Below are 17564 nucleotides of genomic sequence, written 5' to 3'. Positions count from 1 at the left end.
AATTTAATCGTAATTGAGCAACTGTTCGCAAATTTGCATTTATGTTTGCCATTGACCAAGTCTTCAAATTCTGAAAGATTTAAAACCATTATTTTATAATAATAATAAAATGTCGATTTATCTGAAACCTTTATAACATGTTTTGAAAAATTTATCGAGTATGTTCACATTTTAAAATCTAGTATGTAAGGAATAAGGTTTAGACTCAAATGCGCAATGAGATGTAAGCCAATTGATAAAATGCTGAATTCATAATTAATTGAATATTGTATTATCGTCTGGCTTACATAACACAACTGTATTGAATTGCAAATCTATTTTTTTGTGTATAAACAAATGGCCGAAAGGACAGTCCTACTAGAAGCAAATAGTCAGTTATCAGTGATGGTAATATCAGTGAACGAACTTCTGTTAACCACGCAAAATTGTTCGCTTACCGGGTAATCGATAGCCAGATCTGCAGCAAAAACAATGCTGCACAAAATTTCCCGCCTTTGAGGTTTGCCTAGCCTTTCATTGGTATTACGTTGAACAAAAAATTGTGGACAATAAACAATGCTCGGCGTATCTAAAACAGTTGTATAATAGAAACGAAAAATAAATTATTTTTTGAAATTTTTTGTTTCAAGATTTAGAAGTAGTTAGAGCATGTAATACGATTACAGGTTGACTGAGCTATATTGAAAATGTACTTCACAGGAATATTACCCTTGATTATCGCAACGATTTCAGTCACGCGATGTTCCGCACAAGGTGAGAAGTTTTTTTAGTTTGAAATTCAATTGTGATGCTGATATAGAGGAGGGCATTGTTCAAATATATTAGGTATTGAAATCGATGGTTAAATTCGACAAAGTTTGTGTGTGGAGATTTCGAATTTGGGTACTCCCGTAGTATGTGTACTAAGTCAGGGTTAGTCTACAATATTATTCCGATTTTTCCTAACTTAGTTATTTTACGAGTTCAGGGACCGTCGGTCTTATCCAAATAAATATATCTCCTTCCATAGGTTTCAGCCTCGTTACACAACTTGATGTAAAATAGGCGAACATAATTAGTTACCTCCTTACCTTCTGGAGCGTCAGTATTGTACATTTTGGGCATACAGCAAGTTTATAGAAATGCCTAAATATATGGACATGACAAAGTTTGTCAGTGTTTCCATGAATTAAAATATATATAAGGCATGGGTGGGATATCGGAATCCATAAGCTTCTAAAAATGGGGTCAAATGTGACTTCTTTTATCTCTCATACTCTCACACTCTCATACTCAAAGCATTTTAAATCGATTTTCCACATCAACAAGGACAACGCCAACAACAATTCAGCATAAAAAATCATCATATTTTGCGTCATGCACAATATTCTTTAACAAAATGAAACTGAAATAATAAAAGTAATAATTTTGATTTAGAACCGTGGCGGACAAGATGTGTCGGCGATTTTGAGTTGAAATTCTTCAAACATAACGACAATTCGACACTAAAAAAAGCTTACCACGAAGCAAAATACTTTTGCGAATCATTAGGAGGTTACTTGGCGAAAGTCGATAGACAAGAAATTACAGACGTTATCAATGAAACTATAGAGTAAGTTTCAACCATAGGGTAACAGAAAATATTGTCTCGATTAACTTTTGTTGGCTTCAGAACGTAAAGGTAAAAATTTAATGCCGTGGTTCCAAACCTTATTCGAGAAATTCCTCCCTCAGCATGTTTTTGATTCATTTTTTCCTTTCTCAGAATACACTAAAACTCCGTTTCCTCTATCAAGAGGGCAATATGCACAAGTCACACACTAGCTTTTGTGAAGTTTGAATATAATGTGTTCATAAATGTGAACACAATGCTAAATAATAAAACAATCGCTGTGAAACTATAGCCAAAATACAAAATAATGTTTCCTCCCAAACGCAACAGAATTTTCAACTGAGAAAGAATTCTTCCACAGTTGGAAAACGTTGAATAGGGGCATTTAGGAATTTTTTTTAACATGTCACGTAAAACATCGTCAGAAAACCGGGATTTTTATATTGTCTGTCCAGAGTTCCACAACTAATTGAATCAATTTTATTTTAGAATCAACTACACACATCCCTACATCATAGGAGGAAATGATATACGTAAGGAAGGAGATTGGAAATGGCAGGATGGCACTGATGTGATAATGAGAGACGAAGAAGGATATCAAAACTGGTTGGTAGTTTTTAAAATTCAATTGACAGTGGTTTGAAATGGCTGAATAATAGGGAAAAAGGGATCAAATAAATTGTGCAAACTAAGCAAATAAATATAGACGGTCAATTACTCTGATTACTCTACAGAAAATATTGACTTGAAATTCAACATGTATTTGATACTTCATACAATGTCTAAGGCGAGGTAAACAACCATATTATTGTTTCAATGTAATATAAACATTCAATTAATCAATAACGAAATAACACGGAATTCCTGCATTTTTACTTTCATCGTTTTTTGATGAAATTTATTTGGTAAAATTTATTCAAAGCAAACCAATGAACCTAACAGGTCATTTCAGGTCATTGCATGGAATATATATAGGTCACGTTTGCGCTAAACGTTTATTTGTTTAACGTTTGTGATTACAATTTTAAGGAAATCCAATCAGCCGAACAATGCTGGTGGAGACGAAGATTGTATGTTGGTAGGAAGAACAACTTATCGATGGGTAGACAGCAGTTGTCACGAGAAGTTAAATTACATTTGTCAAACAGGTTTGTTGAAAACATTCTTTGTTTCTGTTTAAAAAATTTACTAACGTATTTTATGGACCATGAAGCGGATCGCGTTATATAATATGACGCAATGGTTAAAGGAGTATGGTTTTAAACCCTACAAAACTAATTAAAAAAAAACTCGATCTTTTTTTGGTTTTTGTATTTTATTCGACGAAAACGCAAAACGGCGGTTTGTTTATAAAACAATAATGTGGGCACCGTTTTTAACTGATGCAATAAATCACGATCTAATTCACACCCTCGCTCATAATTTTTAAGTACGTTAAGGTCAAAGGACTCGACTTGGTTTGGAATTATAGAAACCGTATTTTACGGACCATAAGGTGCATTTCAAGTATATTCAATATAATAAAGTCGATCGTTCACCTCATAAGGATAATGCGTGGATTAGATCAGGTGGTTATCACATTTTTTGCTTTTTCGGTTCCGATTTATCGCAAAAGCGCTCCGTCAAATCTCGCAAGATTCAGAAACCTAAAAATCAGCATGCGTGATTTTTCCGTTCTGCGTGCTTTTCTTGATAATTATTTCCATCCAAATAAAAAGTTATGAATATTTCTTTGTTCAAACCAGCAAACTGTCAAGAACAGTGTAATACTCGAGAGCTTCACCATGACACCCAGCGAGATATGAACTTGTTGCGACCCTGCAGGTGGTAACGAGACGCGCAACAAACGCGGGTGCCGCTGCGATATTTCCCGGGTGATGTACAGCAGAATTTTGAGCCTGGTGCCAAGTTAGCAACGACTTTATCATTGTAATATAAATTCATTTTGTTTGGGGCGTCGATCAACTGCAGAGGGATTGATATGATGAACCCGATGAAACCTGTACTCTACTGTCCAGGTTTAAAAATCAAATTCACAATTCATTCTTGAGCTCTCTTGATAACAAATACCCATCGCTAAGTAATCGAGCAATCAAGCTGTTGTCCGAATTTTCAAACAGTTACTTGTAGCTTTAATTCAAACAAAGCAAATAAATTGACTGTGAGCGGCTGCAGAGCTACGTGTTGCAAAACAATTTTTGATGCCTCGTTTGCCTTGTTTTTCTATACATGATTTGGCATGTATATACATGTTTTTTATGTGATATGTGTGCCCTTTTTACGCATACTGGGTGCCCAGCACTGCATTTTTGGCGCAAATATATGTTAATATTTTATGTTCCACCCATTTCAATTTTGGCCGGCACATTATTTGATAGTTTTTCCTCATGTGAAATGTTTTTAAGTGTACCCTTTTTCTCTAAAAGCATAGTGATTGCACAGTTATTATTTTCTGTTCCACTCATTTCAATTTTTGCCGGTCCGCAAGAGTATTTTTATTTAATTTTACCGGTCCGCTAGGGTAGAAAGGTTGGGAACCACTGGATGAGATTGTGCTTATGTCAGAATGCCTACAGTCAAAACCAGTAACAGTACCCGTTGCGCCTTATAGCCCGGTATATGAATCAAACCCCAACCTTAGCAATTTATTGACAGTGCGCCTTATAACTCTGTGCGCCTTGTGGTCCTCAATACGGTACTACACTCGAAGATTTGATGAACCGAGTCGAGTTGACTCTACACACTAAATCGTCTGGTTATCAGAGAAAAGCTCACAAATAGAGCAAAATATTTCTGAAAAACTTCGAAGAGACATACAAATTGTGTTTCGTTTAAAATGCTGCAAAATTGCTTTCAACTATTCAATTAAATATTTTGAATATTTGTCCAGTCGAACTGACAAGTTGTTATAAGCGATCACAATGTTCAAGTAAACTGATGTTTTTCGACAAGTTTAAGACTTCAAGTCATGACTTAAACAATTTTTTTCATTTAAGATAATATAAAACAGCGAATCACCAAAGGCAATGCTCCCTCGAGCACCAAAAAAGTGTGTCAAGTTAACAAATGCTCCGATGCTACAGTGAAATGGTATAAAAACTCTCCTCTGGAACCTATTACGGAAGGAGTTGCAGAAAATGGAATATATCAAATTATAACTAAAAGGAGTTCGACATTGTACTTGAAGAAAGCCTCCATCTCGGATGCAGGGATATATCATTGTACTTCCACCAAATCCAATATTACTGTACCTTCGTTATTTAAAGGTAAAAGGGTACATACATTCAATTTCAACACTACAAAAACCGTTCAATGTAACATATTGCTCGGTGACAACATGCTCGAATCGAGAATTGATTATATTTTTTAACATGCTATACAACTTAAATAGACCTAAAGGTCTGAGTTGTCTCATTATTTTAACAATTATAAATGATAAAACTGAATTCGATGGAGGTGTGGGTTAGCTAAGAGTTGCGTTACTTGTAATTGTATCTCCGCTATAAGACACCTTATTATCGGTCGTTCTGTCTGTCTGTGTGTCAATACTCAAAAAATTCGTTTTTCGTCTCGATACTTCAATAACTGGGGAAGTCTTTGGATTTTGATGAACAATATTTTAACTATTATTAGCTTGAGTATATCACTTACACAAAAGTGTCCAATGAACGCGTAGCGCTTGAATGAACTGGAAGTTTAGGTAACCCGCTCACTAAATCACGCTGCAATCCGCAAGTTTCTATGGGTGGTAACCGGTTGCATAAGTGCAAGCTTCAACTATGATCAGAGATCCTGGGTGCCCACCGGTTCGTTAGAGTAATCACTTTCTTTGGCTAAAAACCACACTCATTGTATTCGCAATTGGATTTGTTTATAGTGGACGGAAATCCAACAATCATCTCACTTAACAATTCTGCATGTAGCAGAAGTTTGGTTGTCAGATGGAGACCAAGTAAATTCGCAACAGGATTTCTACACAAGTAAATGCTTCCTAATTTTTCTGATTCTTCTGTTTTTTTTTCTGAGATAATCGGCAGCTTTGCTATTTGTTTCTATCTGGGGACAAGTTGAGTTTTTGAAAAAAAATTGGAATTTATATACGTTTAACATATTTTATCCTATTCATTAAATTCTTGGTGTGATGCTGCGCAATTGTGTTGAAAATGAGTCAAAGCTTTACTTAGCTGCTCTGCCATAGATAATTTCTGATAAAATAAATGTTATCTAAGAATTAATGTTTTTAATAGTAATTTAGCAGCTAATTTTTGCAGCAATCTTCAGTATTTAAGTATATTTTTGGGTCGGAATATTTTACATTTTTTTTTTTAATTTGGGTCACGTAGAAAAAGTTGTAAGGGACCTTTTTTAGTTCAAATCGTTTTAATGCGAAAGTCCTCAATTAATTGTCAAAAACATTGTTTCATTTAGAATTGTAGCGGTAAATTCTGCCACAAAATCGGGGACTGCAATTGTATCTCTCAAGTCCCAATCCACATCAACAGAAACTACCGAAGTTTTAGGATTAGAGTCTGGGACGGAATACATTGTAACAGTACGTCGTTGCTTCGTTTTTCTTTTGAATTAGTCCCATTGCATGCCCCCCCTATGATTTCGGAAACTACCGGGTAAAAAAGTATCAATATGTTTTCAAAACGGTCAACGGGGGAAAGACTATATTTCATATACACCCTACGTAATTAATAATAATAAACATAGAAAAAAAAACGTGATACGCTCAAAACTCGTAATAACTCTTTCTGAATGCACAAATAAAAATAAAGCGATTTTTTCAAGTATTAGGAAAGCTCGAGAGATTGATTCGACTAGAGTTGGACTCGAATTGATTCGCGTTATCTAATTTAAATGACTCGGGCTAATCCTCAACAAACTCACTAATTGACTCGACTCGAAACTCGGGGTCCATAGGCCTCTACTCATTAATAATTATAACCGGAAACTCGTCTGGTAAAATTACCAAACTTTGGTCGCATAAACGTAGTATATGCACCAGGTTATAATTAGGCTATAAATTGATTCCAATTTACCTCATTTTAGTTCTACTATGAGTTCGAATACTAGTCAAGTGACTCTCGTTGTATTTGTAGCCAACATTATGGCCTAACCCTATCCTGGTACATATAGTGTCCACCATCTTGGTTCACATACTACAGGAGTACCCGTTTTAAACGACTTTGTTGACTTGAAATTGCACACCAGGTTCAGGTTGAAGGCTATGAGTATTCAGCTAATGCAACTGCAAGAACAATCGGAAAAACAGATTCTGCGTTTTCTGCGCGGCTGTTGAAGAACTGTTCTATCGAATGGGCATGGAAGAACAATATTATACCGGAAACTGCTACAAAATGGGAGGTAAGGAGACAATTAGTGGACACGAACCCTATGAATCGTGGTATAACTCTACTTCTATTTTTATTTTCAAATTTCATCCAAGTCTTATCGGGTTCGTATTTCACCCAAATATTTTTACAGATTTGTGGGATTTCTTCTATATGAAAATGAAGACCACTTTTATATCACCCTTGACCCTCGTTTCCAAATATTTGAGCATTGGTCTGTTGTTTTATATTTAAACACTATTTTGAGTCTAATTAGCACTGAGCAAAACATTAGATGGGACTAGAGCCCGTTTTGTTATGTATTCATTTGTTCTCAACTATTAAACGCGTTTTCACAAATGTAAAAGTGCACTCTCTATTTGATTTAAAGTTTAGTCGTTGTGGGCCGTTGTGTAGCTTGGTATATTCGGTGTGTTTTAACATCTATAGTTTATGTTTCACACTGGAGGAATTCGATCAAAAAACTACATTATCACAGATGACGGGCTTCTGTAGAAGAATTGCGACCAGAGAAAACACAAATACATCAAACTTAGAAATTGTAACTGAAAACGAGTTAGTTTCAACTCCGCACTTTTTTATTCCGATACCAAATCGAAACTGCACTGTATCGATAGAAGTTCTAAGATGCGAAGGAGAAAGCGAGACAGTGTATGCAAACGGCTTTTGCGTTGGAAAACCTGAAGGTAAACTAAATTTTTGAAACAGAAATGAATCAAATCTTTTACTCAGTTCATGCTTTAACTTTGCCGCTGAGAATTGGCACGAAAGTAGTACTAAACAAAATTGAAATACTAGATGTAGTAAGTTTTTGCAGCCAGGTGAACGATACCATGCAATAATATTTATACAAGGACATAATATCCCGAAAAAGAAAAAATAAACATGTGACTTGCTCCTGTCCGGTGATCAGTTTATACAGGGTGTAAGGTTAGTTAGCCAGTTATTCGTGCCACATTCATGAACTTGATGGCGGACGAAGTCGTAACCGTCCAGTGGTTATCTATGACGATACGTAGCAATCCTCTCACACATAGTAACGGGATCCAAACCCGCACATGGTAATCAAACGCGCCAACCGCGGAGCCAATGGTATGATAGCAGTAGCTTTATGGGAGCCTCTGATATTCAAATACTGGCGATTATCAAGCCGAAAGAGAAACAGGATTTTTGTTCCAACAACAATAACAACAGCCCAGCAAAATGTATCAATATATATATGTGAGCACATCAGATATGACAACTTACTTTACCAAAAAATAAAAAAGGCAAAATATAAAAAATGTCAGTAGGAAGAGAAACTTATCGATGGGTAGACAATAGTTGTAACGAAGAGTTAAATTATATTTGTCAGACAGGTTTGTTGCACGAATTCTTCGTTTTTGTTTGAAATTCAACTGACGTATTGATTGATTGATTGATCAAAGTTGTCATAAACAACTTCATTTGTCAGAGAAGTAAAACTTATATACAATAATATCAAAACCTGATATATATTTGACTAAACTTAACTATGATTATGCCATGGTTCTAAATTAAAACTATTTTTAAAGAAGTAAAAGGACACCAGAAACTGAAAATAACGACCATTCAAATAAACACAAATGTGTTGCAAAATCCCGCTTTTCCGTTGATGAATGGTTCAAAGGATCAACAGGAAATAATTCTTTCACTCCTCCTTCTTAATTTTTTATTTCAATAGTCCACCTGTTGAAGCAATTGGTTCTTGCATTAGAGATTCTAAAAGTAAGAAACAAACTCCAATATTTTGTACCATTAATTACCGTTTGATATAATTAATTACTTTTAATCCGGTCAAACTTTTCTATTTCAAAAAAATTCCAACTATTTAAACTTCAGCAGCAATATGATTTGAATGGATTAAAACTCAGTCTTTTGAAACTAAATTATCAGACTAGCTTGTATTGTAAAACGTTATATATTTTTATTTATTCCTCAACTTTTTATTTTGCACGTTCATATTAGCAAAAACGTCATTCAACTTTGATATCCTGAGTTTTGTCATCGGGTTTATCATTCCTCTTCTGCTTCTCGTCATTGCAACAATATGTATTTGTCGAATGAAACAGAAGATAAACAAATTGAAAGAGTAAGTTTGTTTATCAAGCCAATAATCAATTATGAAAAGTGAACTTGACTATGGGGCGGCATACTGTTTCAATCAAATTACCAGACAACTAAATCGAATTAAAGTTATTTTAGTTACTTTAGTTAGGACAATTGAATAATTATATTACTAAATTTAGTTAATGTATGTCCAGTTTGGCGAATAATTTATATATTTTTTGCTGCAAAAATAAATTGCTTGAAAAATTGTAGATTTTTAAGTTTGATTTACATGAGAAATTTATTGTTTAATACTAAATTTTCCTATTTAGATCTGCAATTGCAAAGGACCACAACTACGAAAACGTATCCAATGAAGGTAAGAAATCTTATGAAAATTATTCCACGGCTTCTATAATGGTTTCTTACGCATATACTTTACTTAAAGCAAAACTGTATGTCAAAAACGGATTTTGAACTTCCTGCAAGATATACATATTTTTTTCAGAACATTGATAATATGTAATTGTAGATAATAAATAATTTTCCTAGAGAAACGATTAAAGATAAGGAGGTAAACAAAATAATTTAGAATATATAATAACATTCGAACACAATATATTAATGCAATCACCTTTGCATGTATTTTAACCTCATTTTATTGTTGCAATATTTTGATAGCACCGAATCCCAGCCACCACCTTCAAATGCCAGGATCAAATACCCTTCAAGAAACGGTTGTCTATGAGCAACCACTTCCTTTGACAAGAATTCAAACCATCGTGGAATCAGCTTATGAAGAATACAATGCTTGAATTTAATATGATAAGATAATCGTCTTATTATAAATCGAAGTTTGTTAATTTTTCTGATTAAAAACATCAAACTTAGATTTGCTGTCATTCTTATTGAGTTTTGTATAAGGTTTTACTTCAATTTATTTTTAATTTTTTAAGAGGTTTTTACTTGTAGATTTTGTCGAAAACGAATATTACTTATACGAATATTATTACTTATCGATCTTAAGATCGGTAAGTATATTGATAGGTATTTGTCTGTATGTATGTCTGTCTGTGTGTATGTGTGTGTGTCTGTTAGATGCACGCGATATCTCACGAAAGCGAGATTGAATCTGCTCCAGATTTTGCATGTGCATTCATCTTATCTCGGACCAGAAGCCTATTGATTTTGGGCGAATTATGTCGTATAATCAGCGAGTTATCAATCAATTATTGATATAGTGATCTAGATTTTTGTAAAGCGAGAGAATTTTGAAACCCGCCGAGTGTGTGTGTGCGATGCGCAGTGCCCAAGTTACAAGAGCGGATGAATCGAAACTGCAGTTTCTGTTTTGGGGGATCCTCTAACTATCGATCGATAAGTCTTCGGTTTCCAACCGATATTCTCGTTTCTAGTTTTTTTGATTAGTTTTATTACTAGAAAACTCAATTTTATCGGAAGAAAAAATTCGAAATTTAAGAAAATTTTTGTTCTGTAAACTTAAACTTTGATGATCGAATTATAGTGCGCTATCTCATATAGTTCAATATAGTTCTCAATAATTTAGAAAATATAATAACATTCGAACACAATATATTAATGCAATCACCTTTGCATTTAACTTCATCTTATTGTTGCAATACTTTGATAGCACCGAATCCCAGCCACCACCTTCAAATGCCGGGATCAAATACCCTTCAAGAAACGGTTGGCTATGAGCAACCACTTCCTTTAACAAGAATTCAAACCAACGTGGAGTTAGCTTACAAAGAATACAATGCTTGAATTTAATATGATAAGATAATCGTCTTATTATAAATCGAAGTTTGTTAATTCTTCTGATTAAAAACATCAAACTTAGATTTGCTGTTATTCTTATTGAGTTTTGTATAAGGTTTTACTTCAATTTATTTTTAGTTTTATAAGTTTTTACTTGTAGATTTTGTCGAAAATCAATATTACTTATTCGAATATTATTTACTAGTTTTTTTGATTATTTTTATTACTAGAAAACTCAATTTTATCGGAAGAAAATATTCGAAATTTAAGAAAATTTTTGTTCTGTAAACTTTAAACTTTGTCGATCGGATTATTGTGCGCTCTCTCATATAGTTCACCATGCTGCTGATAACGACAATTCTAAACGCGCCCAATATTATTCTATTAAATGTTAGTTTTTTATGACGGTCAAAGTTTGGGGGTTCGTATATTTCAAGAGACACAGTCTATGTAAAACATAAAAAAATAATTAGGAAAAATATATAATTTAATAAATATATTGCGCATGTTTTTTCAAAAGAGTTTGAAGTTATTACAATTTTATTTGTGTTCGTAATCTCTTTGCTGGAAATCAGCTTTAAAATAAAATTCAAGAAAGACATTATGAAAAATGAAAAGGCGATATATGTATTTTAATAATTTTTATTTTAATAATTTTTATGTTTTTTAAATGGGTAAACATTAATGAAATTTTATTTGTGTTCGTAAAATCTTTGCTGGAAATCAGCTCTAAATAAAATGGATTATATAATTCACATTTTAATTAATGTCCGTTTATATATGCTGTGAAATCGTCAACGTATGACTAAATCTTTCACTTCAAGATGCGAAACTATAGTTTTGGTGGTGTAATGCTAAGTAGATAATGCGTGAAACGACCGTACATATTATGTACAAACCAATTGTTCATTGCAACCCGAAATTATCTTGGATTTATATGTGAAATAACGGTTAAATCATTCATATCTGTTTGAAGGACAATAATGTGATATTGATTCCGATTCGTTATTGGGATAATATATGTGCTTTTGTAATTTATTGTTTTATAATAATATCTTTATTAATGTACCACTTACATATATAATTTTGCAATAATTTTCCAATTACTTGTTTTGGGACTTCAATATTTGTAACTACCATTAAATTAAAATCCATAAATATTTTTCCGTGTGTGTCTTTTGTGGGATATGAAGCAGATTATCGATATTCAGGGTGCAAATGAAGTCTTTTTACAATTAAAAATTATTATTACAAAGTGAAATGATGAGATATCGCAATGAGGGTTGTTTTATGTTGATCAGTATTTCATAAAGTTTTTATTGACTCATTTAATACACTTATAAACGTTTACTTAAAAATATCACTACCTTATTTAATACACTTCTATACGGGCACCTTTAGTTGCACAAAGCACATCTAGACGGTACTCAATTTCCTGCCATGTTCGTTGTAGCATAGCTTATCAACGATGGCAATGGCATTGGGAATTCTTTGTTTTAGGTTTGTCATGTACCGTACTTTTGCTCGATACACAATATATTTTACGTAACCCCAAAGAAAGAAGCCCAGGGAGTGATGTCTGGTAAACGTGGTGGTCATGGAATCGGCCCATCCCTTCTGATCCATCGGTCGGGAAAAGTTTCGTTGAGAAATTCACGAACATGCAGTCCCCAGTGTAGTGGTGCACCATCTTGTTGGTATATAGTGGTAGGTTGAAAGGTTGATGGTTGCCTTGTTAAAAAAATGCCAAATTATTCCATTGCACATGATTCCACATCAAACATTAACTTTTGGACTCGCTGGCGTTCTCTACTCGCATGGGGGATTCCGATCCCGAAATTCTTACATTGTGTTTATTTAACTTTCCAGAAACATGAAAATTTGCCTCACCACTGAAACAGATTCGCTTTAGGAATGCTTCATTCTCAGAAACTCTTTGCAGCGTGCAAATTCTTGAATTCTTTTATAGGGCTTTGTACACTGTTGAACGTTGTAGTTTCAATAGTCTGGCAGCGGTATGGATGGAATTCATAGTAGAACGCTAAAAGGCTTGCGTTACACGCTCGACGTTTTCTTCGGATATTTTTGATCGCCCTTATCGTATCGTATCGAATACTCTCCTTGTCCCCATAAATTTCTTATGCCATAAACGTGATGGTGGGTCTCTTTCCATACTTAAGTCTGTAGTTTTGCAGGAACTCAACATGTGATTTTGTCTCAATGAACCAGAATACACAATACACAATTTTATTGAGAAGTAGACATTTTATGGGAGTTTGGTTCATATTCTTCAATCATTGAACATAAGACATTCTAACTAAGAAATTTTATCTGAAACAATAAATTCTACTGTCAATAAAAATTTTATCAAATGTCGATTAACATAAAACAACCCTCAGTACGATACCTCATCATTTCACTTTAAAATAATTTTTGAATTGTAAAAAGCCTCTATGGACACCCTGTATAACAAATTTCAAAATATTAATAATTCGTCAAAGGCCGCACGCACAAATAGGGTTCAATGGAATCTTAAATAGGCGCGCACTCAAAATGAAAGTCCCGAACATTAAGTAAGTGATAGTCACAATTCTTTCAAAGGTAGCAACATCCTATGTCATAAACTTCAAATAAAATATTTTATCCTTTTTAAGTAAAGCGCAAATCTTAATGAGGTGAAAGGAGCAGAAAACCCGATTTGTTCTCAATAGAAAACAGATGCTGTAATAGAGATGTGTTTTTTATCATAAATAATTTGTTTAAAACATACGCCCTGGCCATGTATGCGTGCTGTAAAATAATGGTTGTGAATTGCCTGTTTCTAAAATATGAGTTAAATCAATGAATGTCAAAAATGCAATGACGTGTTTCACCTTCTAAAGCAGTGGTTCTTAACCATTGTGAGCCTGCCGAACCCCTGCGCTATTTTGCAAGCTCCCGTCGAACCCCATCGTACTGAACGGTTGAAATTAGGTGCCAAACCCTACCTTTATGAAGGGTAAGCTAATTTCTTGCAAGGTTATAGAAAATGAACATTGTGATAAAATATTAGATATCAATAACCATGTGGAAGTAGCCATTGTTTTGTCACAATAGTGTTGGTGACAGGAAAGGCAGATATTTTTTTGTTGTATAAGTTATGCGGGTGAAAAGGCGAAAAACTGATAAAAAAAAATAGCAACTTTGAAAATCCGAAAGATGATAATATGTCTCATAAACGTTGGTAGTTTAAATCGTTTGTCCTCAAACTTCTAACTGGGTTGAAATGCGGATAAAAGCGTTTTCAATTTTTTTTTTTTTACGGAAATAGAGATAGGATATGACTCGGCACCAGATGAAGGCTGTCCTGAATGGATCATGATAATTTCGGGCAAAGCTCTGCAATGAAGTATTGCTCGTCGCAAAATTTATCACTTAGTGAAATTCGAACACGCTTTGATTTTGCGTTCATTTATGTACAATTACTGCTTATCTTCGATTTATCCGTAAAACTTAGTTAAATTTTATTAGTAGGGTAGAATATGAATAAGGGTCACGCATATATTCAGCTTAAAACACCTTTGTTTGTCTTACAAACCTAAGATATTTGAAAGCCATATTATAGATATCACAGATAAGTACACACACCCAAGCATACGACATCTGTGAAGATTTGAGTTCTCGATAAAATGTACTGGAATCTAAGGCGTAACACCGACAGGTCCACTAAAACTTATATTTGAGCGAAGCTATACACACAGCAACGTTAATTTAATAATTGTTGGACGTGTAAGTTTGATATCTGAGATGAACTATAGGTATTTTTGCATATTTAGTAGGCGAGATGATAGAAAAGTTTCCTAATATGCAACGGTTTCAGAGGACTTTCGTCGAACACCTCCACCGAACCCCAGGGGTTCGATCGAACCCAGGTTAAGAAACACTGTTCCAAAGTATTAACTTTGATTGATGGGTCAAGCTAGAAAAAAACGAAGAAAACATTAAGATATTGTAATAGCACGTGTGTTTATAACTACTCCCAGACGTATAATTGTTATTCTGTTCAATGTAACAAGTAGTTCACGCTATTTACTGAGGCTTTGATGAGCTGAGCCAATAAAATTATATCAGAAAGTTCACAGACGTTAAAATTAGTTACAGCGGTCGTTGATTTATTCATCGGAGGAAGTTTTCAAACTCACATTCGACAATCATGCTGTTTTCAATACAACATTTGATAAACGAACCATTTTTGGACAAACCTTCGAAGTTAAGAACACTTATTGCTTTGATTCCTATGTTCTACCAAGATTCACTTATTCATTGGTAGCTGATTGAGGTTCATAAAAATTATAATGTAGGTTTATTGTCGTGAAAACATGGATAACGTCAAAGTCAATTCGATACCGTAATTTGTATACAGTGGGTATTGTCGACTTATTCTAGAAAACAAATCTACTAGATGTAATCGTGATTAAGCGCCTTCAGTTGAATAAAAGAATGTTGGAAAATGCTGAAGTGGATCTTGATTTATAACATTGCCCGATATTATTCAAAAATATAATTTTGCCATTCGGTATATAACTATTTTTGATGGGACGGTACTTCAAAGATGGAGTTCCGCCGTCGATTTTCCGCTGCATCAAAACTGCTTTTAAATTCATTGAATATTATTATTATGATTGTCAGTTCCAAGAGTAATGCCATACGAATAAAAAACACAGTTGTATGGAGCGGTAACCATAATAAGGCAATATGCAATATTTTTTTGAGGCTACCAATAAACCAGTACCAATATACCAGTATTTTCTTGGCTTGGTGAAATAGAAACATATACAAATATATATTCCCAAAAAGCTGCATGAATAATACATCTTGAACTAAGAATTGTAATCGAACAACTACGTAACCTGTACTGCATCAATCGTTTTTGCGAAAAGGGTGTCAAACAAATTGGCACTGCCTTTCTTTGATGGTCCGCATCAGAATTCAAAATATTATCCAAAATTGTGCATATATATCTCAATATTAAGTATGGTTTTCTGTAAAATAGTTTATCAAATACTCTGGTATTGCATGGCGGTCGAGATGATTACGTAGGCGGTCATGTATTACACTTCACAAATGGCATGATTGCGCACTCAAGACATGGTCAATTGTTATTCATGGATTCGCAATTCTATACAGATGCCGTCGTTTTTTCATCCGAGTCAGATTTCCACTTCCATAAAATAAATATGGAAATTCACAATGCGTGGAAATGCATACAATCTTCAATGAAATGAGAATTGGTGCTGAGTCGTCATAATCCACGATAGACAAGTTACATCACGTGTGATGTTCTGTCATTTAACTGGGCTAACTGCTCAATTATTACGTAAATAGGTTTTTGCATACTTGCTAGTGTGATCATTTCAAAATTCTACACTTTCAACGCAAAGTGATGACACATATATTCTGACTACCTGACTACCAATACGCGTTATCCAGGCGGAAATTGTTATTCTGAACTATTGACACTACTCAATCTTCATTCGTTTATGCCTGATTCACTTTTGATAAAAGGTCGATTTGCAATGAAGTTAAGCGACACGTATACGTATTTCTCGGTATCCTTGCTAATATTTTCTGTTCATTTAATAGTATATACAAACCAGAGAGTGAAATATCTGTCAATAGATAGAAATAAAGAGAATTTAACTCAGATTCACAGCCACAAATAATAAGGCACATATTATCAGGACTGCGGATTGAGATTTTTCAGTTTTTCTAAATTTTGCTTTTGTCGGCCTATTGAATCATTTCAGAAAAGTATTCACAGTTGCATTATTACCAATTTTAGGAGTTTAATTTCACATGGTAAATTAGTGAACATGTTGTAGTAGGGCATGTCTGCTGGTTTCTTCAAATGAATTAATAACAGGTTAGACTTTTGATTGAGATTTTTGAATCGCATAGATGAATTTAGCACAATTCTCGCTGTGCGATTATTACCTGGCTACGAAGATGTAGTTAGATTAGACGGGGAAAAGTTTTAAATTTTGGTGTAGTGCTTTTCATGTCAGCCGCAACGGTCTAATGAGTTAGTTCATATATTTTAAAAACAGTTAATAATTGCAGTTCAATCTATGATTTTGATTGTCCGTGGCAACTATAAGATTTTATGATTAAATACATTTTTTACATATTTTGTTACCTTTGACGATCACAGCAGAGATGATTTTATGTGCTTCTATCCTATTTAATATTAATAAAAAAAATTTCCTATGCTAAAATGCATTATTAAGTCGTTTTAGATTAACGTTAATATGTTCATACTATGAACATTTAAGAAAAAAACATTTTGTGGCAATACAAGATGAATTTACCAGCTTTGACAATTTTGTTTTTCGCGATTACGCATATTTCTTCAGGTCAAGGTAAGCGTCTAACTTTATTCAATTACTTTGTGTAACACTGATAACTTCGGAATACTTCTACTACTTGAAGGCAAATTTTGCAAAAATTGTCTATTGGATGAAAAATATTGATCATTCGAATGGATAATCCGTCCCACAAAAATTTCCTCTGTGTATATCAGAAAATCATTATCCGAATTTTTAGGCTACTACGTGTTGGATTAAGTTCATATTTTGATATCAAATTTCAGAGCCAACATTAAGTGTTTTCACATTTCTCATATGTTTCAAATCTTAAATGTTTATACTGGTGCTAGTTGCAAATATTAAGATTAAAACAAAATTGTGTTACCTGTCATGGTGATATCGTGATTATTTCGAGTATTTTTTCAA

The 17564-nt window shown here is 33.8% G+C and overlaps 1 protein-coding gene across 1 annotated transcript; it reads left to right on the top strand.

Annotated features, from left to right (window-relative positions):
- The first annotated feature begins 630 nt into the window (after positions 1 to 630).
- LOC144425647 (uncharacterized) lies at positions 631 to 11918 on the top strand. The gene is made up of 12 exons (XM_078115086.1): positions 631 to 753; positions 1417 to 1591; positions 2081 to 2197; positions 2621 to 2739; positions 4588 to 4857; positions 5469 to 5571; positions 6020 to 6143; positions 6809 to 6961; positions 7427 to 7634; positions 8935 to 9058; positions 9348 to 9394; positions 9697 to 11918. Exons 1-12 carry the CDS (start codon positions 687 to 689, stop codon positions 9828 to 9830), a joined length of 1641 nt encoding a protein of 546 aa, XP_077971212.1. The 5' UTR covers positions 631 to 686; the 3' UTR covers positions 9831 to 11918.
- The last annotated feature ends 5646 nt before the right edge of the window (positions 11919 to 17564 follow it).

This window comes from Styela clava, chromosome 1 (genome assembly GCF_964204865.1).
Source record: "Styela clava chromosome 1, kaStyClav1.hap1.2, whole genome shotgun sequence".
In the NCBI taxonomy this organism is placed as follows: domain Eukaryota; kingdom Metazoa; phylum Chordata; class Ascidiacea; order Stolidobranchia; family Styelidae; genus Styela; species Styela clava.
The sequence above is the reverse complement of the archived record's forward strand: the minus strand, read 5'-3'. Positions and strand labels throughout refer to the sequence as shown.